General features: G+C 40.5%; 1 protein-coding gene across 1 annotated transcript in view; it reads right to left on the bottom strand.

Annotated features, from left to right (window-relative positions):
• Window positions 1-1,104: 1,104 nt before the first annotated feature.
• Window positions 1,105-25,599, bottom strand: part of Abl (tyrosine-protein kinase Abl) — a 99,952-nt gene continuing 75,457 nt past the window's right edge. Inside the window, exons 13-19 of the mRNA XM_074101350.1 lie at window positions 13,042-13,172; window positions 10,324-10,437; window positions 7,891-8,884; window positions 6,519-6,691; window positions 4,198-4,346; window positions 2,808-2,912; window positions 1,105-2,250 (exon numbers count right to left, since the gene is read on the bottom strand). Of these exons, the coding sequence (XP_073957451.1) occupies window positions 2,247-2,250; window positions 2,808-2,912; window positions 4,198-4,346; window positions 6,519-6,691; window positions 7,891-8,884; window positions 10,324-10,437; window positions 13,042-13,172 (1,670 nt within the window). The 3' untranslated portion in view covers window positions 1,105-2,246. The remainder of the gene's footprint in view (window positions 2,251-2,807; window positions 2,913-4,197; window positions 4,347-6,518; window positions 6,692-7,890; window positions 8,885-10,323; window positions 10,438-13,041; window positions 13,173-25,599) is intronic.

Below are 25,599 nucleotides of genomic sequence, written 5' to 3'. Positions count from 1 at the left end.
ATTAACCGCCAAAGAGTATAGAGGGTTGAGTTGCGACCTAGTTTACAGCTGTAGTGGCCCAGTGGTTTGACCTACGGCCTCTGAAGCAGAGGAACATGAGTTCATACCCGGGCTCGCAAGTTTTACGAAATCATTTGTTTACCATTTACTGCTGATTTTACAAAAATGATTTTACTATTGTCGCTATATCTGTCTCTATTTTCTCTAGTTAATTATTGTAGTCTAGTTAGTCTTGTTTATTTTTCTTCTTGTTCTTATACCACCGGAATACGGCCACGATTACATATTTTTTCGTCGGCATGTCCTCGCGTCATTCATTATCCCTTTTCCAGGCATAGTGCATATAGCAGCCACATAAATGTACACAAATACACGACCTTACAGAATATACAATATGGTACAAAATCATTCGAATTCGTTAAAAATATTATTCGTTTTTAAATTACTCCCTCACAGGTAGGTAAACAACATAAAACTATGATTTATTTTGTGGTAGCACATCTAAATCCGCGAGGCCTGGCAAAGGGTTAATGTAACTCAGTGTTGTAATTTTGGAAAATATTTAGGCATATTTCAAATTAATAATTTGTACTTTGTCTAGTACTCCGGGACTCATGAGGACGTGTTACAAAAATACTCAAAAACATATTATTATCAAGGTCCAAAATAGACGACCTGACATATAGACTGTTATGCCAGAAGAGTATGGAGTTGTATCTATCATTCTTGTCAAGTCACAAGGGGGTATACTAATGTAAACAGTCTTTCTGTTGTTTTTATTTAAGTTTTTAACAGAGCCCCTCTTCTAAGCAAAACGTACGCATTTAGATGGTTACCGCGTAGAAAGACAGACATTGACACGATTTTTAGGGGCTGTTTCACCATCCATTAATTAGTGTTAACTGACGGTTAAATGTGATGCCGTCTCTATTTGTTTTGTTCGAATAGACGGAGACGGCGTCACATTTAACCGTCAGTTAACACTAATCAATGGATGGTGAAACAGCCCCTTAGACTTCTTATTGAGTTTGCAATTAGAGCTACCTTCGTACCAATTTTCCAGTTTCGACCCGGAAGTACCCTAAAAGTTTTTCGGTAGGAAACATCTTTTTAAATGACTGTATCTTCCAATAGCATTGACTTAGAAGTCTGATTTTTTCAATGCTACATGTGGTAGCAAATCTGAGTATTTGATATTAATATTAGTTTGATACTTCCACAGACAACAAAGTGATCCCATAAGGGTCCCGTTTTTTCCTTTTGAGGTACGCAACCCTAAGAAATCTATATAAGTCATAGAGTCATACTAGAGTTTTCATCTGTCAATTTACTTTTTATAAACAAAAGACTATCGCTTCCTTTCACTTTGGTAATATTTTTGTAACACTCTGTACACATTTTTAATGTTGATCGTTGTCTTATCCTATCTGTGTCATTGTAAAAGCAGTCTTAGCCGATGGGAATAAAGGTTAACAGTGCGAGATCGAAGATGCATAGTTGAATAGTTTCTGCCGGGTTGTCTGAAAATTTTTACCCCTTTTTCACTAGTCGGTTAAGTTCCTGTTAGCTTATGCGACATTTAACTGTGATGTCATCTTATTTAATCCATTAAAATAAACCCTCTTCAGTTTTTCCCACAATATTTATTAGATATTGGAAAAAAGTTACAAATTTTGATTTTTTCCCGCAGACATTCACCCCGTGTGCCATGTCGTCTATAAACATGACCGAGTTTGTAAGATTAAACACAAACGGCATCACAATCTGTGACTTAAAATAACAGGGACTTAACAGAGCCCGCGAAATGGACCCTTACATTCACATCTTCATTTATCCTGTCTAATACCTTCCCGTATAAAGCACTTGTCCCATTCCAACCAACACGTGCAAAAAGGACGGCAGCTTCTAACGTCACGCATCCATTTCACAGACAACCCAATCACTTAATCCCCCCCCTAGTAATTTGACATTTCTATTAACTTAAAATACCACAAAACATTAATTATAATACATATAAATATTACGCTGTCGCAAGTTACTAACGCGTAGCCGAAGTCAGATAGTTGTGAGGCACTAAAGCTTGATGCTGATTGGTCGAGCGGCGCGCCATCTTGTCCCCGGACGCGTCCGATTGGCTGCTCGCGTACCACCACATAGGGGTATCGATGTTCCTATACATTATTAGTAAACCGATTGAGTCTTATACTGTTTGTTCGTCGCAGCAAAGTGCGGACCATCTCGGTAGTTTACCTGAAATATAATAATAATGAACATTTAGCGACGACCTGGTTAAGATCGCGGAAAGCACAAGACCGGTCTGAGTGGAGAGCCTTGGGGGAGGCCTATGTCCAGCAGTGGACGTCTTTCGGTTGACCTGATGATGATGATGATGAAACATTTATTTTAGAAAACATTGTTCCATTAAAAAAATACGAAGGAAAAGAAAATAAAATATTACTACTAAAATGTGTTAGCTTAGTACTTAGGCTATGATTTTTGATATCTTTAATAAATATATAATAATTCTTCTGTACTTGTATTTGTCACCTAACTCCTCCTAAACGGCTGGACAGATTCAGATGAAATTTAAAAGTATATTTTTTTAATTTAATCTAGAAAAAGGTCGCCCGAACCTTGGTACACTCGAACCAACTGAATCGTGACCCTCTGTGTTACCATTTCGTAGAAAAAATCACAGTGACATCGCATTGCTTGACAAGGGAATTTACTATGACAGTTACTGTGAGAACGTTCTATAGTGGGTCAGTAATCAAATGGTTCGACTGTACATCATTGTGTAGTGTTACCTAGTGACGATATCGTGGAGTTCCCGCAGCGCCTTTTCCACGCCCTCCGCGAGGTGGTGCGCGGGCGGCGCGGGGGACGCCAGGGCGCGCGCTTCGCTCTCCAGTCTACGGAAAAACATAGAGTTACCCCCAAAGTAGAGTAGTAGCAGTTTTACCCGAGCCGCAGGTGAGGGTTGTGGTTGGATCGAGGGTAAAAATGGTTTTGCAAACAAGTTAAGCCCTTCGGTTGTTAGGAAATTAAGCAGCAATAGTGCAAGTAAATGCCCATTTTTTTCATGTGGCGATAAATTACTTTTTTACTATTATTCACTACGTTTCATATTTTATGCGCTGCTATTTATATACTAACTTGTTATAAATTGCTTAGTTTTATTATTAAAATGAATTTTCAAATTTTTGAGAATTTCTATGGGATTGTGTTAAATTTTAATAATAAAAAAAAATCATAAAGATAACATTGATCTTGTTCTTGTTAGTATAAATCTTAAAAATAATGTTAATAGTACTTAAAAACTAAGTGAGATTTAACACGTAAAAGAATTTCATTAAAACCAATGGTGGTGAAGACGCGAGTTAAGTATTATGATCCCAAAAAATCGCTGATTGAACGCGTGCATCATCGATGGATTAGTGTATCCGTCGATCAGGCGATTTTAGTTGATCAACTTAAATCGGTTCACTAATTGAATGACAATCGCTAATGAGAACATGTTGTCAATAAAAGTTGATCAATTTTATTGAACACCAAAAAGTTGTTTCCCTCTCAACTTTTGGTGTGCGAGTCGGTTCATTTTGATGACGTCACCGTGCATGCAACAACTTGTCGAACGTGAGAACGATCCGTTCAAGTTTAAAACTATTTTTTCACACCTCTCCTTCAGAAAAGTAACTTTCCTCCCTCATCGGATCGGATCGGATCTGATCTTATTACGTTTGGTCGGGCGCTGAGTGAGCCGGTACCTACGTCGGTACTCGGACGGACTACTCGCTCGGTATATTGGAAAGAATTGAGATAGAATTAAAACACAAAATAATATGACCGGAGCGGGCGACGCTTATTTTAGCACTGTTTTCATGCTTCAAAGAATCAAACAGAAAACTAGTACTTAGTTTCTTAAAGTAGCTCATAGTTCTTTAAAAAATACACAATTTAGAATTTTTCAACATTAAAAAGATGAAACGAATCGGTACTTCAGTTCAGTACCTTGACCTTGGTACCTACCGAACCGAGCCGGGCCGCATCGGCCATAGACAAATTAATAATCGCTCGAAAGAACCGGAGTCAATAAAGGAGTCGCATTCAATAAGCGGATTCGGTACCGACACCGGAGCTGGATCTAGTGAGTCAGATCACTTCGCGGAGTTGAGATTACCCATGTATAGCACTGACCTGGCGGCGGCGGCCCGCAGCTGCACGCGCAGCGGCGCGGGCGCGGCGACGGCGGCCGCCGTGCAAGCCGCGCCGAGGCTCGCCAGCCGCTCCGACGTCGTCAGCCGCCACAGCGAGCCGCGCCCGCCGCCCGTGCACCCGCGACGCACCTGACAACATAAGTACACAATTACAACATTCGGACGTAGACTCAAGAAGCTTCTTTTGGACAAATCACTGTACTCAGTTTCCGACCCTTCTTTAAGACAAATCACTGTACTCAATTTCCGACCCTTCTTTTGGACAAATCACTGTACTCAGTTTCCGACCCTTCTTTTGGACAAATCACTGTACTCAGTTTCCGACCCTTCTTTTGGACAAATCACTGTACTCAATTTCCGAGACAAAAACTATCATATGCCTATGTCCTTCCCCAGGACTCACTACCCGTATACCGAATTTCCATCTAACTAAATCGATTCACCGACATAGCCAAGCGAATTAGCTCGTTGAAGTGGCAACGGGCAGGCCATATAGCACGGAGAACAGATGGCCGTTGGGGCCGAAAGGTTCTCGAGTGGAGACCGCGGATCGGCAAGCGCAGCGTGGGACGTCCACCAACGAGATGGACGGATGACCTGGTTATAGTCGCGGGTTCACGGTGGATGCATGCCGCTGCCAACCGAAGCAACTGGAGGCCTATGTCCAACAGTGGACGTCCTACGGCTGAGATGATGATGATGATGATGAAATCGATTCAGTGGCTTAGACATGACAAGGTAACAAACAAACAGACTTACAAACTCCAGCATTAATGTTAGTGGTATTATCTTACAGACTTATTCATAAAAAGTTAGAGCCTTCTTGAAGGGTCCATGAAGGCTCGATACTAAAAAACATTTTTCGATTAGCCACGGAATCGAAGATAATTGAGTTACGTCAATGACACTTTTCTTCACGTTTCGGGCTGGCCGTCTATGCACGTCGTGACCAAGGAGCTTATATACAACACTGGAGGTTGAACGCCGAACATCCGTTTGAAACAAGAAATTTGATCGTTGTTACATGACGAACATAATATGCCTTCTCTTTCTTTAGTTAGGTTAAGAAAGAGATGGAATATATCAATAAGTAATAAAGGTCAAACTTCTTCGTTCGGCGTTCAACCACCAGTTTTGTATATGTCGGCGGCCGATCGTAAAATCCGCCAGATCACGAAATTCCTAGGCATATCGTGAATTGCCGTCATTTCATGAATTGGCTAAGGGATATCCGCCATATCGTTAAAAACTCACCGTTTAGCGATTTGCCTAGTGACGTTTAGGCAGATCATGAAATTCCTAGGCATATCATGAAGCGCCGCCATTTCATGATTTGGCCAGTTTAGGCAGATCATGAAATTCCTAGGCGTATCATGAAACGCCGCCATATCGGTTCTGGCACTTCGCCGACCGCTGCCGCGGTACGCTCGCTTCGCTCGCTCGGCTTGTGCGTCGTGATCACAATTAATACTAACCACTCCTCGCTTCGCTCGTCGTACCTAAATTTTTCTATATAAATAAATAACAACTAGTGAATACTTTATTTATCAACAAAATACTAACCTCTAAAATACGGGCAGACGTGCATGGTTTTTACACATTGTGCACAGAATCCGTTTGATTCACATAAAAAGAACGGAGCTGATGTTCAAAAGCTTCTTTTGCACTTCTATTTTGAATTCAATCACTATTTTCGGTTTAAAGATCATTTTGTTGCGACGCCGACATTTTTCACGCGCTAAACAAACACGGCCGGTCAGCTGGTCACGGCCGCCATTGCATACGCAGCGCCACCAGTGGCCAAATAAGAAACTATTTTACGATGTGCCCGGTATAGAGCTAGGAATATCGACGAATGCGTTGCTCTAATCGATCTGCCGTGTTATTTCTCAGGCACATCGTGATATGCCTGGCCAACGTTTAGGCATATCATGAAATGGCGGCGTTTCACGATATGCCTAGGAATTTCGTGATCTGGCGGATTTTACGATCGGCCGCCGACATATATAAGCTCCTTGGTCGTGACTAACCCGTTTTTTTTTATAGTCGGCCGTGGCAAGTGGCCAGTCAAAAATATACCGTTGGAGGTAGGATATAAGTAAATTAAATTTATTATTATTCTCATTTTTTTTGTAGTATTTTACTTTCCTCACAGTCGAAATGAAAAGTAGTGTCTAACTCGGGTGAAATTACCCATTTCCCCTCGAACTATTGGCCAGAAATATCTCGGGTGAAATGGATCACTTTCCACCCTTGGTTATCAATCTACTAATGAATAAGGCTGTTAGATTCTAGACTCACGTCGTTGGTACAGCTCTCGAGCGAGCTCCTGAGCCTCGCCAGGGCGTCCTCCTCGGCGTCCTCGCTGCAGACGGGCGTGGCGTAGATGCCTCCCTTCAGGGGGCGGCACTTGACCGCCGGCTTGCTCGGCACGGCGGGCTTCTCGTCCCGCTTGCACACGCTGCCGCTGCGGCCTGCGCGACAAGGACAGGTTTTGTTTATTTACAAAAATACTTATTGCTAAGACGCGCTACAGAAACCTGTTAAAGGTTAGGTGATGTGCTGTTTAAAACTAAAAGAGCGGGAAACGGTAGCTCATTGATTTTCATAGCCTATCGTTTTGAGGGTTCCGTGGTTAACTAGGAACCCTTATAGTTTCGCCATGTCTGTACCTCCCATAGACGTAAAGTGGGGGTGATTTTTTTTTTCTTGGATAACCCTATATTGTGGGGTATCGTTGGATAGGTCTTTTAAAACCATTGGGGGGTTGCTAAGACAATTTTTCTATTCAGTGATCTGTTTGCGAAATATTCAACATTAAATTGCAAATTTGCATTGAAATCGAGCGTCAATAGGTATATATATATCCAATTTACAAGGAAAATTATAGCGGCTTTAAAAGTAGTTAAAGAGTAAATAGCAGCCTAAGGTATAAAATATACCTAAACTTGGAAGATTCAGTACACAATACGAAATCCTTAGAAAAATATTATTAGATTTTTTCGTAATGGCTACGGAACCCTATCCTGGGCGTGTACGACACGCTCTTGGCCGGTTTTTACTTTTGTGTGATCTCGATGATATTTATGGCAGTAATGGCGGACACACTACTAAGCCTTATACACAGAAAATAACTGTCTTTCGGGCGGTCGGGTTAAAATATCATCTGTCACTTGTCAATCTTGTTATCATCAAATACTTATCGGATTTTTATTTGACAAGTGACAGCTCTTTCTTTCATTTAAGTACCTATGAAGGTTTATCCGGCAACGTGCTCTAGTTACAGTAGGTATACCCGATAAATCAAAACTATGACTGTTGAAAAAGGAATACTAAAGGGCTGTTTCACCACCCATTGATTAATTTTATTTGACGCATTAAATGTGATGCCGTCTCCGTCTATTCGAACAAAACAAACAGAGACGGCATCACATTTATCCGTCAGATAAAATTAATTAATGGATGGTGAAAGAGGAGGTAAGTGTAGTATGCCCTTGAATCCAACCCAGGCTGACCCAGCAGCGGGGCATATTACGGGTTACATAAACAAGTACGTAAGTTTAAATTCGAAGTTTTCATGAATTAATAGACCAAGTTATCGGGTTTGACCACAGCACCCTCTAAATCAAACACCCTACGAGTGAGTATTTAAATTAAACAATAACAAACGTACTTATCTGCGCGGAGCGCTCCTCCGGCGACGCCTCCCCGCTGTCATCCCCCCGCGGTTTCAGCTTGGGGCTGAGCCGCTCATCAGACTCCTTGTTCTCCCACAGCTTCTTCAGGCTGCTGATGCTGCCGGTGCTCCGTCTCTTATCCTCCTCCTCAGTCTCCAACGAGCCGCTATCCGACCGGCGTTCCTCGCTCTTCTTCTCCTTTTCATCTGGCGAATTCTTCGTCCCGTTCGTCGCCGGAGCAGAGCTATCAACCTTCCGTAAACGGGACTTGAAATCAATTATCGACCTAGTCTCCTCTTCTTTAGCAGCCACTTTCTTGTCGACTTTTTTCAGCTGCGATTTGAAGTCCGTCGTTTTTTCCGCATCGTTCTTCTGTATGTTATTGTGGGGCGTTTTCCTCAGGCCAGCTTTCAGGTCTATGGGCGAGACGGTCTCTTTGCTGGCGTCCGGTTTGGGCGGTTCCTTCTTCTCGGCTTTCTTGAGGGCTTCCATGTTTAAGCTCTCCGACAGTTCGGAGACTAGTCTCGTGACAGGATCCCCGAAGGAGGTCTGCATGACTAAATCGTTGGCCGGCGGGGAGTCTTTGAGTTTGTGTTTCTTTTTGTCCGCCCGTTCTTTGATTTCGGCGACTAGTTTGAGCTCGAGCATCTCCTTCATCGTTTGTTTGTGGGATTTCTCCTCTTCCTGGGGCTCGTCTTCTGCGGGGTCTACGGGCGGGGGCGGGGGGAGTTGTGTTTCTTCGGCGGGCGGGGGCAGGTCGGGCGGTGGGGGCGGGAATTCTAGTTCGGCGAGTCTCGGCCGGGGTTTGGCGGGGCTGTTGGTGAAGGAGCGGAGGGGCGGGGCGCGAGCGGCGCGGGGCGAGGCCGGCGCGGGCGCGGTGACCCCGCCGGACGAGTTGGAGCGGATCATGTGCGGCGCGGCGCGCGTGCGCGGCGACAGGGAGCGCGCCTCCTCCGGCTCGCGCGCCGCCACGCCGCCCGCGCCGCCGGACTGCAAACAACGGCTCTCATTCATCGACTAATAATAACGCACACACAAGGGTGCAATGGGGGCTATCGCGTGTGAATTCGCCACTAGAGGCGCTAGTGTAGCGTGAGGTCTCCGAAATTTCAAATCTCATAGTTTTTGGGTGAGCTACGCGGGTTTACTTATAATTAGAATAAATGTGTGAATATTTTGCAATATCTGAAATTAATTATAGCAAATATGCGTTCCGGGGCAATGATTGTCTGTGTTTTGAGACAGTTTTCTCTTTCGGAAACCTTTGTCCTCCCTTTTTTCCGAACAAAACGGGGACTATGCAACACTGTGGCATGCTCGATATTTTTATGGTACGATTTTAAGGTGTATTAAATATGATTTTAATCTAAACTTTGTTTTTACGCCCGTAATAACAGACTTTGAAAGCCATACTTAAAAACCTCACGCTACAGTGCGCCATCTAGTGAGACAAAAAACGATAGCCCTCATTAGGTCAGTCAACTTTTTTCTCTTTCTTATTCTGCCCCGTTGCTAAGGCCCTGTTTACATTATTCCAGTAAAATCGTTCTAGTAGCATGACACTGCGGCGATCGATCGGCGTCGTGTAACTCGTTAGAATTGTGACCCCGCTGGAACGATTTCACTGGATTAATGTAAACAGATTCAAAGCGGCAAGAGTGTGAGTCTCTTGAAAAAAACTGTTATATACTACTAATGTGCATAACCAATAGTCCATAGCATAGGTAAAGAGCTTAAAGCTTAGACAAAGACGTAAGTGATGAATTTTTACCACACAAAACATATAAAAACTCATGGTCTAGGAGACAGAACCGTGACAACAAGGTACTAGATAAAATTGATCGACCCAACTACATCCCATAAGGGCATGATAGTTCACTTGGTGCTATAAAACGACTTCCGCAAAAAAATCACAATACAATACAATGTATCGTCATTACACACCACATAGAAAACAATGCTTCATCAACAATCTTGGTAAATTCTGTCCCCTGAATCGTATAATGAGAACATATAATGAAATCGAAACACATGACATTGATATTTTTAAATCATTTCAAAGACGATAATAACTAGCACTGGTTATGAGTAGGTACTTAAATTTTTCTTTTCTTTGATTTAATGTAAAATTTAACTTAATGTAATCTAAAATACTATTTAATCTATTCACATATACGTTGAGCGCTGTATATACCTATTGTTAGTGTTACATATAGTATAAGAACCATTGTAAATCTAATGTAATTTCCTGTGTAAACACTGAAGGTATATCAATAAATAAATAAATGAATTGCTATATGGGCAGTCTTTCGGGGAGATTAATGCCCAACAGTAAACAACCTACGGCTGAAGATACAAAACAATTGGAAAATAAACCATTCGGGAACAACATTGTCAGAGCCGTCGGGCTCCGCCGGCGCCCCAGTTACCTGCCGCAGCGACTCGAGGTAGGCGCCGATGCGCGCGCCCTTCGGCAGGGTCCCGTAGCGGTTGATGGCTCTCTTCACGTTCTGGACCTCTAGCGCGGCCACCTGCACCCCTTGCTGTAATACACACACGTACACACATGACGGGACATGATAGACGGACACAAAGCACGGTAGCCTTGGACAAGACAGCGCTAAATGCCAGCACCCGGCCAAAAAGATTGCACATCGGTCTTTGGAAAAAGACTCGACTAATTTCAGCTTCGTAGAGCGTTGTCACACACTAGGTACTTATGTGACGTTTGTCAGTCGTTGTACAGTTGCAACAGAGTACGGATGAGTTTAGATGAAAATATACAATAAAGAGTTGTTGAAACCCCCGAAAACTTTAAATTGTACGATGACATCTTTAGGAAAAAGAGGGAATTATCCTTTTTCTAGTATTTGCAACAGCTCTCTTCTTCGTCTCTTTTAAAATATGGCTTTTCTGTCCTAATTAATAGGAAAATTTCGCCAGTGTCAAAGTAAACTCTCTTTGAGAGGGACGTTGTACGGTGATTGTAGTTTTTGCAACTTGATAGTAAAATTCCAGAAACCACGTGGAGACAACTTGCGCATTAAAAAATGTCAGACACAAGAGCAATATATTTGTGATCACTGTTCACTGTTGTTAATCGCCGCATAAAACACTATCAAAATTATACTTCAACTAGCCAAAGAAACAGAAATAGCAAAATTCGATATTGTCTACATCCGCCATGTTCGAATGCTACAAATCGAATCCCAAAAGCTCTCTATAGATATCCGAAGTTTACATGTCATTAATTTGACGTAAAGTAATTAAGTCCATAAAGGTGCAGTATTTATTTGATATCAACGTCACTTAATAAATACGACAATTGATGGACGGTCGCCAGTGTTCGGAAATGGTCGTTAACAGCTAATTGTCTTTTTCCGAAGACCGATGTGCAATCTTTATAATTGATTGTATCAGGCGTTACTTTGCAGAGGTCCATATCAATGAACTATAGGTAAACAATTACTTTGCTCACCCGCGATCTTACGATAGCAACTCTATGAAAAAAATGCGTGTTGAAGCAACTCCTCCACACTAAGAACACACACAAATCACACAAATCCAACTATTGCCACCACCACACTACGCGTTTTGAACTCGACAAGAGTTCATCCTCATCAGAGGTTTTTGTGTGTGTTACGACTTGCATGGACACACATTTATCGCATAGACGTATTTATCTTATGTTAGCAGAGATATACGCTGCCAGTGCTATGTCATTAAATTTATTTATTTTTCTCGTTTTCTTTCTTTACACTAGTAGTCGCTTCCGGATTTCGGATTGTCTAAAAAAAAATCAATGCAAAGCCTAACACTGGACGTATAGGGCTGTCTTGTCAATGCTGGACACAGTCGACAATCTCGTACACCCAACCCACGGGTCACCCAAACCATGGGTCACCCAAACCACGGGCACCCAACCACGGCACACAACCCACGGGTCACCCAAATCACGGCGAAGCAAAACACGCAAACACACGAGTATCCAGAAAAACAGACGACGTAAGCGACTTTCAAATCCACAATAGTCCGCATTATGTTAATTCTTAGTTAAATAATAAATCAGAGGTTCCCAAACTGTTTTCTCTAGCGGACCAGTTTCAAAGTGTTACTGTTTTCCTAGACCCCTGCTACATTTCTATTATATCTCCCATGGACCCCTGGACATTCAAAACCCAAAAATCACGGTTACTCAGGCGATATCACAGTGATATGCATAGAGTTATTTAGATTTTTAATTTTAGCAGCAAACAGCCACAAAAGAACACAACAGACGCACATTGAGCGTACGACTAACGTTTAATTTTTCTAGTCTGTTGACGTTCGCCATACACCGCCACCTTTACGATTATAGGTGAAACACCTTCTCCGCTACAAGTCTGTATCGACAGTAGAGATGCAACGGATATCCGGCCAGTATCCGGCCACTATTTTACTATTCGGCCGAATACTATTTGCGTACTATCCGGCCGGATAATACCGTTTTGCTTAGATTAGAACGTCATCATCATCCCAGCCTATATACGTACTGCGGCACAGGCCTCCTCTCAGAACAAGAGGGCTTGGGCCATAGTTCCCACGCGGGCCAGTGCGGATTGGGAACTTTACACCATTGATTGCTTCGCAGGTTTGTGCAGGTTTCCTCACGATGGGTAGTAATAATAAATTACGTATGACACACAGTACAAAACTATAAATTAATAATTGTATTGCTCTAATGGTAAATTATAGTGGATAAAGTTGCGATCAACTTAACAAGAATAAACACGCTTAGCGCTTACTGCACTCATAAACGAAAACGTACGAATTCATCCGAGTCGACCCGATCGTTCGTGCGCCATGCGCCACCTATACTTGTTATGTTCGACCGGATATCCGGCTAGAAGGTCGGCACGATATCCGGTATCCGATATCCGACAAAAAGCTATCCGTTTCATCTCTAATCGACAGTTCGTCGAAATAATGCCGACGTAATTCAGTAGATGGCGTTATTTCCAACTATTTGATGCGATTCGCCACTGGATACCGAGGTGGCCAAAGAACGCTTTATTTTTTGGGTATTCTTGTGTCCACTGACCTTCAAGTAGCTAAATGGAATATGATGATGAGCCCTCTTCAATCCTTCCCCTGTAAGTATCACCCACCTTCTGGTCCGGCGCGTGCCGCCGCTTGGGCCGGTGGCGGTGCTCGCCGGGCGCGCCGCCGCTCTCGTCCGTGTCCGGAGTCGCCTCGGCGAGGGACCCCTCCGAGGACGCCTCCCGCGCCCGCGCCCCCCCTGCGTTTGACAACAACTAGCTTCATAAACGGCGGCAATAAAGACGGCATGACAATAGGCAGCAGATACTCATCAAAAAGTCTTGGGATACTCATTACAGTATCCCAAGACAAATTTGATGTCTTGACCCAGTAATAGGATAAATCGTCAATTACTAGCCACCTTATACTAAAAAGGAATTCTATTTATAACCAGAATTCATTTTAGTAAAAGGTTGCCAGTTATTGAAGGGTGGCCAGTAATTGACACCTTATACTAAAAATGAACTGCTAATAGGTGACTAGAATTATTTTTCATCACACTTGCTCGTAAACAGTGTCGTAACATGCAGGCTACCTTGGTTGCAACCCCCCAAATAAAACCCTCGACCTTTATGTGCTTGTCATGAAGCCCGTGGTCGGTCGCATGAGTCATTGCGCGTACAAATTTTCTTGTCATGAAGCCCAAGGTCGGTCAATGAGTCCGTGCCCGTACTGATGGTGCTGCGCGCGCTGCTGCAGGACCACATGGACACGCACGTTGCCGAGGGAGGGGGAGGTAGAGGTAGAGGGCGGCGCTGCCAAGAGCACAGCCTAAGGTATCGCTAATATTTGGAACAATTATATTTTTTCTTTTAAAAATATAACATTTTACTTGCAAATGTGATGAAAAACATTGTATGTCGCACGGGCGGTACTAGAATTACGAACATCGACTCATTAAAGCCCTCAGTCTTCGACTTCGGGCTTCAAATAGACTCTCGTTCGTAATTCCTTATTTACCGCCCTTAAGACACAATGTACTATTTTAGTGTAAGGTGTCCAGTAATTGATACCTTATACCTACTAAAAATGAACTCTGTTTATATGTGACTAGAATTCATTTTTTGGTGTAAGGTGGCCAATTATTGAACGGTGGTCTGTAGGTAATTGACGATTTATCCTATCTATGCCTATATTGAATACGTTCAAAACTATACAGGGATGAAAAATATCTCTAGGCACTTTTGATGAATGGATAATTCTAAAAATTTTATGGCAAACATTAGACTTATTACGAAATTTGATAATTTTTCCAAATATCTAATATAAATAAGGTACCTAAATGCCCGTGTGCTCGACACACTAATACCCAATAGACGACACCCTGCTGTCAAATGACATAAGATTGAAGATGTCAACTATTGGGACAGTGACGAGCACTCGTACATTTACCTTAATGAGAAATAAAAAAAAACAATATTGACGTTAAGCGCACGCTAAAATCACAATATACGCAAACGAATACATAAACCACATCACGCACTTCCAAAGTACACAAGAAAAATTACATAGGTGTTATAAAAAGTCTCTAAAGAGGGTAAGTAATACGAGATATAAGAACTTATTATATAATATTCACAATATATACGCTCACTTTATATAAACTCGTTTAGTATAACGATCACTGGATATAATGAACGAAAAGTATAATTTTAAAAAATCTCATTTTGTAAGGTGTAGCGTTGATTATATATAATATCAATTGATATAACGATCAAAGCGTATAATGTTCATAACACCTAAGAATTAAAAGTTATAATTCATTAAAAACTTTGATAAAAGCAACCAATCAAGCAAGCCAATAATTATTTCCGCTGTTAAAAAAAACCTAACATCGAAGGCTAAGGCAGGAGCTACGCTACGCTTCGCTCCCGTCCCGCCTTAGCCTTCTGAACCTAACCTATCCAAGTCGCTTCTGCACAGTTCCGTCTTGCTCGCTCGCCGCCACATAATTTAACATTTACACATATTATTATATATTATGAGTGATATACCTTGTGTATGTTATGTTAAAAGAAATTAATCCATATAAATCTAATACAAATTAACTACTAACGTTATATAATTTAAGGGTTATACGTTAAAAAAATATACTTCTTGTTGTTATAGCTAACGTTCATTATATCTTGCGAACGATATTAATATGAAATTAGATATTTTGTAGTTATATCTCGCGGGAGCACCACTCTAAAGATGTTGCTTTAGAAAATAATACCGACTCACAATTAGTTCGAGCGTGTTTAATAGTAGTTTATGCGACTGTTACATAATGCACAAGTTATGTACAGTTACATAAACAGCTTTATCATAACACATTTTATAGACAAACCAACTAATCTTTGCAAGAAAACATCAAACATGGCGGTACATAAAAACTTTTCAGATGCGATCATGCAGCAGTAGTTTAATTCATTCAGAGACGAACTAGACAAGGGCTACTAGTTTTTAGCCGCGGCACCGCTCGCATGAGCTACATACATAATGACAAGTCTGGCAGCTGATATAAGTTTGGGATTTTATTCAATACGGTATTTGATAACTCTTGATTTTGCCATATCTTTATATTATTATGAAAATATAGATATACAGATAGTGTTTAGCAAAGAATATCTATATACCTGTCTCTTTCTCAAACGCTTTTCTGCATGCAGCAAGTATGGCGGTACTGGCGTGTGACGTCACATGCCAGTATGTCTTTCTCTGTCTAATCTTGAATTTCAAACCTTTTTTGTTATCTGTAAAGGTAGCTTAAAAATTTTTTTTCTATTCGATAACAGGCATTGTGGTGTTTTAATTTATAAAACATATACAAAATAGTCAAATACCGTATTTTGAAGGAATATCCAAATGATATTTACGTGAAGTAACATCTAAGCGTATTACACATAAATCCGTTTTATAGTTAAAAACAAAAATGTCCAACAAAGAATCACATCGCAAAGCAATCTCTATGGGAAACATCTAGGAATGTATACATAACGCAGGCGCTTGACATTCATACAACCAACTACGTACCAGACATCGGTTTTTAATCACATAATACTCGTGACCGTGACAATGATTTGGATCGTTTACCTTTACTTGCCCGAATTTAACTTGCCATACCAACGTTTGGCATAAAATATATAGAAGCGTGCTGTTTTCAGGATTTTTTTAAATGTCATCATATATAATGCATTAAGGCTAGTTTAATATCAACTCTGAACGTATACAATGAAATTTGGAGTACAGATGTCTTGTCAAAGCCGCTATTTAGTTTTGTAGTTAAATTACAAAAATAAATATTTATAGGGGGGGCACTGCATGCACGTAACAGAAATTGAAAAAAAAAATTAACTCGCATCAACGTGTGGCACATAGTCCGACAGCTCTTTTGAAAAGATAGTAAGTTTTCTCAAAAACTTTTTTGATTAAGTGAAGATTTCCGGAAATAATCGCTCCCAAAGTAGCAAAAATTGTGTCCCCCCCTCTCTATGTTGTAAACCGTTTGTCCAAAATATCTGCAAAAAATATGGAAAGGTAACGCTTAATAAATACTTTTAACGAAAATTGGTTTCAACATGATCGGATATACCGTTTTTGAGTTATTGCCGAAAAACTGCGCTTCTCAACAAAAGGACGTAAGTGCCGTGAAGATATGCTCTTTTTCTGGTAATAAATTTTAAGAATGTAGTATGTGTTTTAATTGTGTTATATAACGCACATAATACTACTTGATTTTTTTCGTAATGGCTACGGAACCCTATCTCGGGCGTGTCCGACACGCTCTTGGCCGGTTTTTTATCTTGCTCTCTCAACTAGCTTACCGAAGTTTACTGAAGCTATTTGAGAGAGCACGATTACGAACTTTCCCGACAAAAATACGATGGCAAAGTATTATTCACGTATTTTTTTTTTTTACGATGACGTCTGATACATAGCGTACTAAATACATTACAATTAGGACGATCGCCGTAACCTCGTCCCGCAGAACCTTATCACAACAAACGCCCCTGCGGAACACTTTGACGAGAGCAATTACGGCTTACTGAGACAAGGTTGTACTGCGGGTCGAGCTTACGGCGTTATCAAACTGGCTTATGAAAGTCGAGCCTGGGAACATAACCGGGATATACGAGGGTAGTTTTCAAGCTAAGATAGCAAGCTAGCAATTCTGGCTTTGTTTATACAAAACTAGACTAAACTGTCCGTCGAGAGTTAATCTATATTATGATATCGCCTCTGAATAGCGATTGTCGCTAAATTATCGCAAAACTGTATGGCGAGCGTCGCTTGTCGCCGCGCGCACTGAGTTTCGTGGTGCGAGGCACGCAGATGTTGTCAAACGCGGAATCTTTCCATTGTGTCGTTTGGGTGTTCACGTGTAGTTTTCATACACTGTTTAGAAATTACTGTTTTAATGCAGTAATTAGCGAGCGGCATTTGTAATCGATTAAGAACCTCCGGTTTTGTCAACTCTCGGCAAACAGGTTTAGGCTACAAACAGAAGTCTTATTTTCTAACGCACTCGGAATCACAATCGTGTTCATCGCCTCTTTTTGTCACACGCTATAGGGTGAGTGTAGAAATAGATGGTGAATACAATTGCGAACGCCTGCACGTTAGACAATACTGCATTTTGGGACTAAGTCAATTGGTGTCACAGTGTGTGTACAGATGAAGCAAGAGTTGCTAGCTTACCTACCGTAAACTGCTTCAACTTTGCCCTCTGGCCCCAACATTGCCTGAGTTGATTTAGAGTCGATAACTTAGCACTCTTATAGGTTTTAAACTTTTATCTACACGGGAATTATTATTACGGGGGGATAAAAGTTTTAAAACCTAAAGGGTGCTAAGTTATGGACTCTAAATCGAATCAGGCAATGTTGGGGCCAGAGGGCAAAGTTGAAGCAGTTTACGGTACTTGTTATTTTAGCTTGAAAAAACTGTCATCGTGTATCCAGGGTATTTTTTTAGGGTCAGCTTTAATTAGCCAGACAATAAGACTAATTTATAAACCCATACACGCCTGTCACGACATAACACAAAACTGGCTTAAATTCGCGACAAACGCGTAAACATCAATTTATCCGTTTCTATTTAAAAAATAATCAACAGTTCTCTTTATTTAATTAGTTTTTAATCAAGGCTTCATATATATAGTTACATATAGATATATACTACGCGAACGGCGTGTACTTACGAGGTGGAACATATGGCTATACACCTGAGCGAGCGACAAACAGATAAACAATATTTTAAACAGGTATATAACAACATATAAAAAGTAACCCGACTGCGGAACAAACGAAGTAGCAAGAGTGTGTGAAATAAACGTAGCTGTTCCAAAGACACTTTAGGTTATAGCAGGGTTTCTCAAACTTATGGCTCCACGTACCCCTATTAAATTTTCTAGACGACAGCGAACCCTTACCTCCACCCCCCCCCCCATAAAATTGGCTGTTGGAGAAACTAAGTTTATTTTTATTTCTATCATCATCATAATATAATGTATATATTTATTTCAATAAAAGTTAAGTAACAAATATAGGTAAGAATCATCTTGCCAACGAAATAAAACTGAAACAAACAACAACAAATAACAAACAAATAAGTAACAATTTGGAGTTGAAATAAAAAAATACAAAAATACTCCAAAAACCAATCTATATCATCTTGCCATTCTTGCAGCCACCATCACGTAAACCTTGTCGCGAACCCCCTACCGTCGAATAGCGAACCCCTAGGGGTTCGCGTACCCCACTTTGAGAAACCTGGGTTATAGCTTTTATTTATTAGATTTGTTTTTTAAAAATTTTATACCGGGTGTGGCCTGTAATACGAGCAAATAATTAAAACATAGATCGTACTAGTCAAACTTTACAACATTAGTTCAGTGATTTTTTTTAATAATTAGTTAATTTTTATTACACATTAAAGTTTATTCATTCGAAGAGGCAATTCAATTCAATTCTTGAAAGTATAGCTCCATCGATACTATCGATGATTCCGCCAATGTCGAGGTTGGAAAAGACACTATCACTTTAGCCGTTGTTCGGTAGATTCAGTGTGCGGTAATCGGATGAGAACCTAAAATAAGACAACGCAAACATGAAATTGTAAAGCAAAACGTTTGACATTTGTAGCGTGACCTGCGTGACAGGCGACGTCAGTTGGGTTCTAGGATGGCGTACATTGATAACAGTATTTAATTGGTACGAAAAAAATTCAATCTCAAGACTCCATTATCTTTCAAATTCCCTGAACTAATGTTGTTCAGTTTCACGAGTACGATCTATGTTTTAATTGTTTGCTCGTGTTACAGGCCACACCCGGTATGAGATGGCAGCGTGCAGGGGCAAAAATCCATTATGGACGCCTGGGAAGGGAGGGGCGAGACAGTGCCGGACTCTCACCGGCTACAAAACCCGACTGCTCGTCCTCAACTCCCTGGAGCTGAATGTAGCTCTTGGCGAGCGGAGTTAATATAATATTTCTACCTTGGTAAAAAATCCTATCCTGTTTCGTTGGGTTAGGTTAGGTTATAAATATTGTGTAGAGGTTGGCGCCTTACGGCGACAATGACGACGTAAGATATCTGCTCCCAGTGCCGTTCTACTTTAAGAAGGGGGGTGCGAGGAGTAAACCTCAAAAATCCTACATCAGCAGGGAAGGCCGAGTCTGCACCAAACGGCGTCTGAGGGCCAGTAGGCGTCGCGATCTATTTATGCTCCCGTAACAACCACTATGGCAAATGAACTCGTGTGGTCGTTAATGAGTAAGCTTACGTATATGGGAAAGCCACACAAACACGTTTTCCCCGAACGGGGGGAATACATAAGGTGCATATTCTACACAATAAAAAAATATAATTATTAAACTAATTCCTCCGCGCAGTCGGGTTACATAATCTCATTAACATTACTTATACTAACGGTATACTGTATAATAGAACCTATCCAGTTTATTTCAACAGTTTGACAAGCAAGTTTCGATTGAATACGCAAGCAAAGGTTTTTCTTGATCAATGACGTTTTCTTGGCGAAACGTCGCTAGATGGCGTTGGTATCGGTCCGTTTGACGTTACAGTCTCCCTTGCGATTGGTCCATTTAGTTCACCAATGACAAACGTGACGCAGATGTCAAAGTTGTCAAACAGAGCCTGCGACACTAGCGCCAAACAGGCTGTCACAGAAGCGCAGTTTTCCTGTCGATAGTGCTGGTCTTAGAGAATGTATTTTTCTTAGTTTTCGTAAATTGGTCAATAGGGAATATTACTGCAATGTTCTGCCGTCAGAATGCAGCACTAGCGCAAACCGTAAACAATTTTATCATCATCCCAGCCTATATACGTCCCACTGCTGGGCACAGGCCTCCTCTCAGAACAATAGGGCTTGGGCTATAGCAAAACGGCTTGGGGAACAATTTTATGAATGTCCTTAATTAATTAATTTATTTATTCATTAATTTATTCATAAAATTTACATAAGAAAGAAAGCTAAGGTAATATAAATATGAAATAATCTTAGGTCTAGTAAGTTAAATTTAGTTAAGTCTAAGCTAGGTTACAAGTGTAACCTGTGTTTTAGACAAAAGGTATCTAAGGAATTATAATAAAAATCGAGCATTTAAACATCACATCACATTACAATATCTTAAAATATAATACTTAGTTGGTAACTATAATAATATGTCAAATAACAAAATAAACAAAGAACAATCGGCTACACAGCGTCCGTAAATGCCCGCAGGATGCCATAATATTATATTATTTCAAATAAACATTTTGGAAATACAGCTCTATCGTTACTATCTATGCAAGTAACATGTTATTTTGTTACTAATCAATATGCCACGAACTATAAAGAAAGAACTGAAGTTGTCATGGCGGTTTGTTTACGGTTTGTGCTAGTGTCGCCCTCTGCGGAGAGCTTTGCGTAGTATTCTCTAGACAATGCCGCGTCAAAGCAACGCGTATCAAATGATCCGAGAATCCTTTACGAACGTATTCCAGACAAACTAACCCAATCATTATGCTGAAATATTCCGAATTAATTTAAAAACACGTCCTATTTACCAGTCCGTCTGTCCGTAGCGTACATAGTGTTGCTATACAGTATTCAATATAATATAATAAAGAGATCGTAATTTCTGCGGCATACCATGAGACTGCCGCAAATTTCGTTGCTTTTCAATTATTTTATCAACCGTGATATTTGTCAAATAGAAGAAATAACGGTAAACTAAATGAAAAAAAAGGTTTACTAGAAAATTGGTAACACGCGGGAATTGGTATGTTACCCATATGTTACCAAAATCTAAAGGTAGTCCGTGAACTAAATCCAATTGCAGTTCTGCGACCACACGCCAGAGGAGGTGGTGAATGGAATTTGTAGTTGCAGCCATAATTATATGTCGATTTTCGTAACACACAGGTAATGGCGTTTGAAACGTTCCAAAACCTCACCCAAATCGATAAAATTAAAATTCAAACACTACGAAATTTGTGAAAGTCCTAAGCTTAGTTTAGGAATGCAAAAAACAGTGCAAGTTGTATTACATTGAGACTTCGTTAATGGAATCAGTTTGAAAACGCCAATCAAAGGCAGCAGTGTATGCTACTTGCACCATTTTTCTTGCAAGTCTAAACTGAGCTTATACATTGCCGCATAAAATTCCGATCTCTGTAAATAAAGAACACAATACGATCGCGTTAAACGTCAAGCTGACAGCCCGGCGGTGTTGTCTGCGACAGGCCTTGGGGGCTACTAGGAAATTCGAAAATCGAAGTTCGTATCGTACCGTCCCTCTCACTCTCTCGTATTAAATAATATTAGCGTCAGCGGGGCGGCAAGGTACGAAATTCCAATTTTATATTTCGTAGTTTAGGGCCTTTATCGAAGTTCATATCACGACATCCCGCCATGAATGGCGAAACTTGAAGGGTTCCGTTTTTGCCATTTTGGCTACGGAACCCTAAAAATTGACCCGAAAGTCACAACTTTAATTCGCTAGCTGACAAAAACTGACAAACATGTCACACATGAAAAAAAGTTTTTTGATATTATGTGCGATATATTAGGGTGACACTCTTTCCTGGCCCGGATAATACCGTCATGGAAATACCGACCCTGTTTTTCTTGTACTTGTCTAAAAATTGATAGACCACTTATTTGGCGAAGTACCATCAGCCAAATAAGTGGTCTATCAATTTTTAAACAAGTTCCTATCAAATTAACATGCCGTTTAAGTCGAACTTTCAAGTTGACAGACACGTCTATTGGCATTATTGTTTTATGACATGCAAACAATTATCAACTTTAGGGTGGTAGACCACATAGATATCCTAACCCTGCCGTCGCTTTATGTTTTTGAAATAATCATGTTAGGAAGAACATATGTGATATTCCCACTAACGTCGATAAGCCAAAGGCTACTAGAAACACGGGGAAGCTTAAAGTTCCATCTTACAGACTGGCTAAAACCAAAAAGGCTTTTCTGGGAAATTGCATAAATTCATACACATAAGGTTCAGATTGTGCTTATACGTGAAATAAAATACTTTCATAGTATTTTACGTCTTGATTGGAATATTTTGAATCTTATCTGTATAACTACAAGGTTTAACCATCTCGAAAATATACAAACTGAGATATGGATGCACAGAAAGATCAGAAAAAGAGACCAGCACGGGGAATCGAACCCAGGTCCTCAGCAATCCGTGCTGCGTGCTATAACCCCTACACCACTGCTGGACCAGTGCTGGTCTCTTGTTCTGGTTTTTTTGTGCATCCATGTCTCAGTTTTTATTTTCGATATGGTTTCACGGGATACCCGTAAAAGTAACAAATTTGGAGTTGAAATAAAAAATACAAAAAAATCCAAAAAACCAATCATAACAAGGTTTAATTTAAACTTACAAGGAGGCAAGTATTCGACTCGTTGCGTTGGACAGAAAATACTTTCAAAGTATTTTGATACCTGGTTTCTGCACCTGGTATGAGATGGTGGACATACTTTTATGCCCTGGTACGCGATTTAGCAAGTATAACCCATCCCTAGTGCAGCTCCCAAAATATGCAGACAACACCGCGACGCGCTACATAGCACAAGACAGTTCAACATAAATCTAAAGTAACAATACATAGAAGCCAATCGCGGAAGCGAAGAAAATTTTGACAAACCAAAAACGGAAGTGAGAAACGAACCGTAAAAAACTGTATTTTGATTAAAAAACATATCGATATATTCAGCTTACATTTAGGTTTTTAAAGCAATAGAAATGGAGAAACTCGATCTGTATTTTAATTGAATGTTATTGCTATGAAAATATGAATGAATTTTACAAAAGACCAAGACTGTTTGCCTCATTTCTATTGTTAAAAAAAAAATAATAGCCCGCGCGAGGAAACAGCGCAAACCGCGTTACATTGCAGCGTTGGCACGTTCACTCCTAACTCGTCCGCCGTGTAACCCCGCAATGTAACGGCACTTGTGCGATTTGCCCGTCATGAGTCAGCTCTACGGAGTTCCGTTCAGACCACGGGCAACCCTTGCAAAGCCGAAAACGGCGCTGGCATCGCAAGTTTCGCCTACAGTTAGTAGGTGAACTAATTTAGTTCCAAATGTGACCACCTGCCGAGACAAAATTGTATTTGGCGGCCCGTTAAATTTGAAAAGAAATCCGTGCACTAACATTTGACTAATAAAATATATATAGCACAGAGTACAGAGTATAGAGTTCTTGGGAACTCTGTGCTATAAATTTAGTGTCTGACACACGACTTAACCTATAAAAGTGTGCAGTTTGGGAACCTCTGGTGAAGATGTACAACGGGAAATGGATGAAAAGTTTAAAACGCTGTTTTTTTTTCCGTAGGATTCTACTGACTTTCTAATCTCCAGAAAAAAAAAACAGATTTTTAAGTAGCATCAATTAATTTAAAAAACGAAAGTTTTCATTACCGCCGAATTGCGATAGTCCGGTCGGTTACAGGTTGTTCCATAGCCCAGAACAAACAAGAGTTTTTTGTGTCTTTGACTCGTTCGTTTTGACCACTCTTTACCGGCTCGGATAATACCGACATGGAAATACCGACCCCGGTTTTAAAGTACACGCCCATAGAAACTGGCATGAGCTTCTTTGGGCTTATGAAAAACAGAGTCAGTATTACCATGTAAAGAGTGTCACCCGTCAAAACGAACGAGTCAAAGACACAATTTTTTTTTTAATTTTGTTCTGGGCTAAGGAACAACCCGTAACCGACCGGACTATCGTAAATTGGCGGTAAAGAAACTTTAATTTTTCCAAATTAATTGGTGCTACTTAAAAATATATATATTTTTCTGTTAATTAGCAAAGTAATCCCTATCGATAAAACAAGTATTGAGCGTTTCTAAAATTTTCATCCATTCCCCGTTGTGGCAGTGAAAAGGGCAATCGCGTACACGCCTTTCCATGAATATGTCACTTGATTCGAACAGTCGAACAAAGCTGTCGCTACGTAACACCTTAGCACCACAACATCGCACGACCGGACAAGAAGCAATGGATGTGAGATGAATGATTCTGGACTTGATTGGCTTGCATGGTATAAAGGTGCGTACAAACCGCTGCTTAAAAAACGGAATCGCAGTGACGCATCGTATGAGCACCGTTTTATTTGCATGCTTACCACACCGCTGCTTAAAATACGCAAACGATGCGGAATCGCAGTGACGGGCCGTAAACGACATGACTTTTGTTCGGTAAAGTCCTGACGTTTACGGTGCGTCACTGCGATTCCGTGCCGTCACCGTTTTTTAAGCAGCGGTTTGGTCGCACCTTACCTTAATATTATAAATGCGAAAGTTTGTAAAGTGCTGAATGGATACGAGTGAGATATTAGATGAAATTTAATAAAAACATAATTTTACTATCGAAAATACAAACTGAGACATGGATGCACAGAAAAACCAGAAAAAGATACCAGCGCTGGGAATCGAACCAGGTCCTCAGCAATCCATGCTGCGTGCTATAACCCCTACACCACCGCTGGACAGGAATTTAGACACGAATTTTTCCTATGCATACATATCTCAGGTTGCTTATTTCTACTACGCTACTTATGCAGCAGCACTAGCGACATCTATGTTTCGCTCTCATCGAGAGACGTCAACATTCTTTCGGAACCAACCGCTCACCCAGACAAGAGATGTCGCTACTAAGCAATCAAATTATGATTGGTTATTTGGAGTCTTTTTGTATTTTTTATTTCAACTCCAAATTTTTTTTTTTTTCTGTGCATCCATGTCTCAGTTTGTATTTTCGATATGGTTTCACGGGATACCCGTAAAAGTAACAAATTTGGAGTTGAAATAAAAAATACAAAAAGACTCCAAATAACCAATCATAATAATTTTACTAAGTAATTGTTTACGCGTGCGAAGGCTTGTCTTATTACTTGAAACGAGCAATTTTCTATCTGGCTTGGTCTTTTTTTATGTTATTGTAGATTTTTCATCTAAATTTCACGCGCAATCAATAATATAAGTAATTTCGACAGCTCTGTCATCTACGGTGTAGTATAATAGCGTTTCATTTCGATTTGTAGCTTTCGAACATGGCGAATGCCTGTAGACAATATCTAATTTTGCTATTTCTGTTT

Source organism: Choristoneura fumiferana, chromosome Z, assembly GCF_025370935.1.
Source record: "Choristoneura fumiferana chromosome Z, NRCan_CFum_1, whole genome shotgun sequence".
Taxonomy (NCBI): Eukaryota; Metazoa; Arthropoda; class Insecta; order Lepidoptera; family Tortricidae; genus Choristoneura; species Choristoneura fumiferana.
Note: the sequence above shows the minus strand (reverse complement) of the source record. Positions and strands in the feature narration are given on the sequence as shown.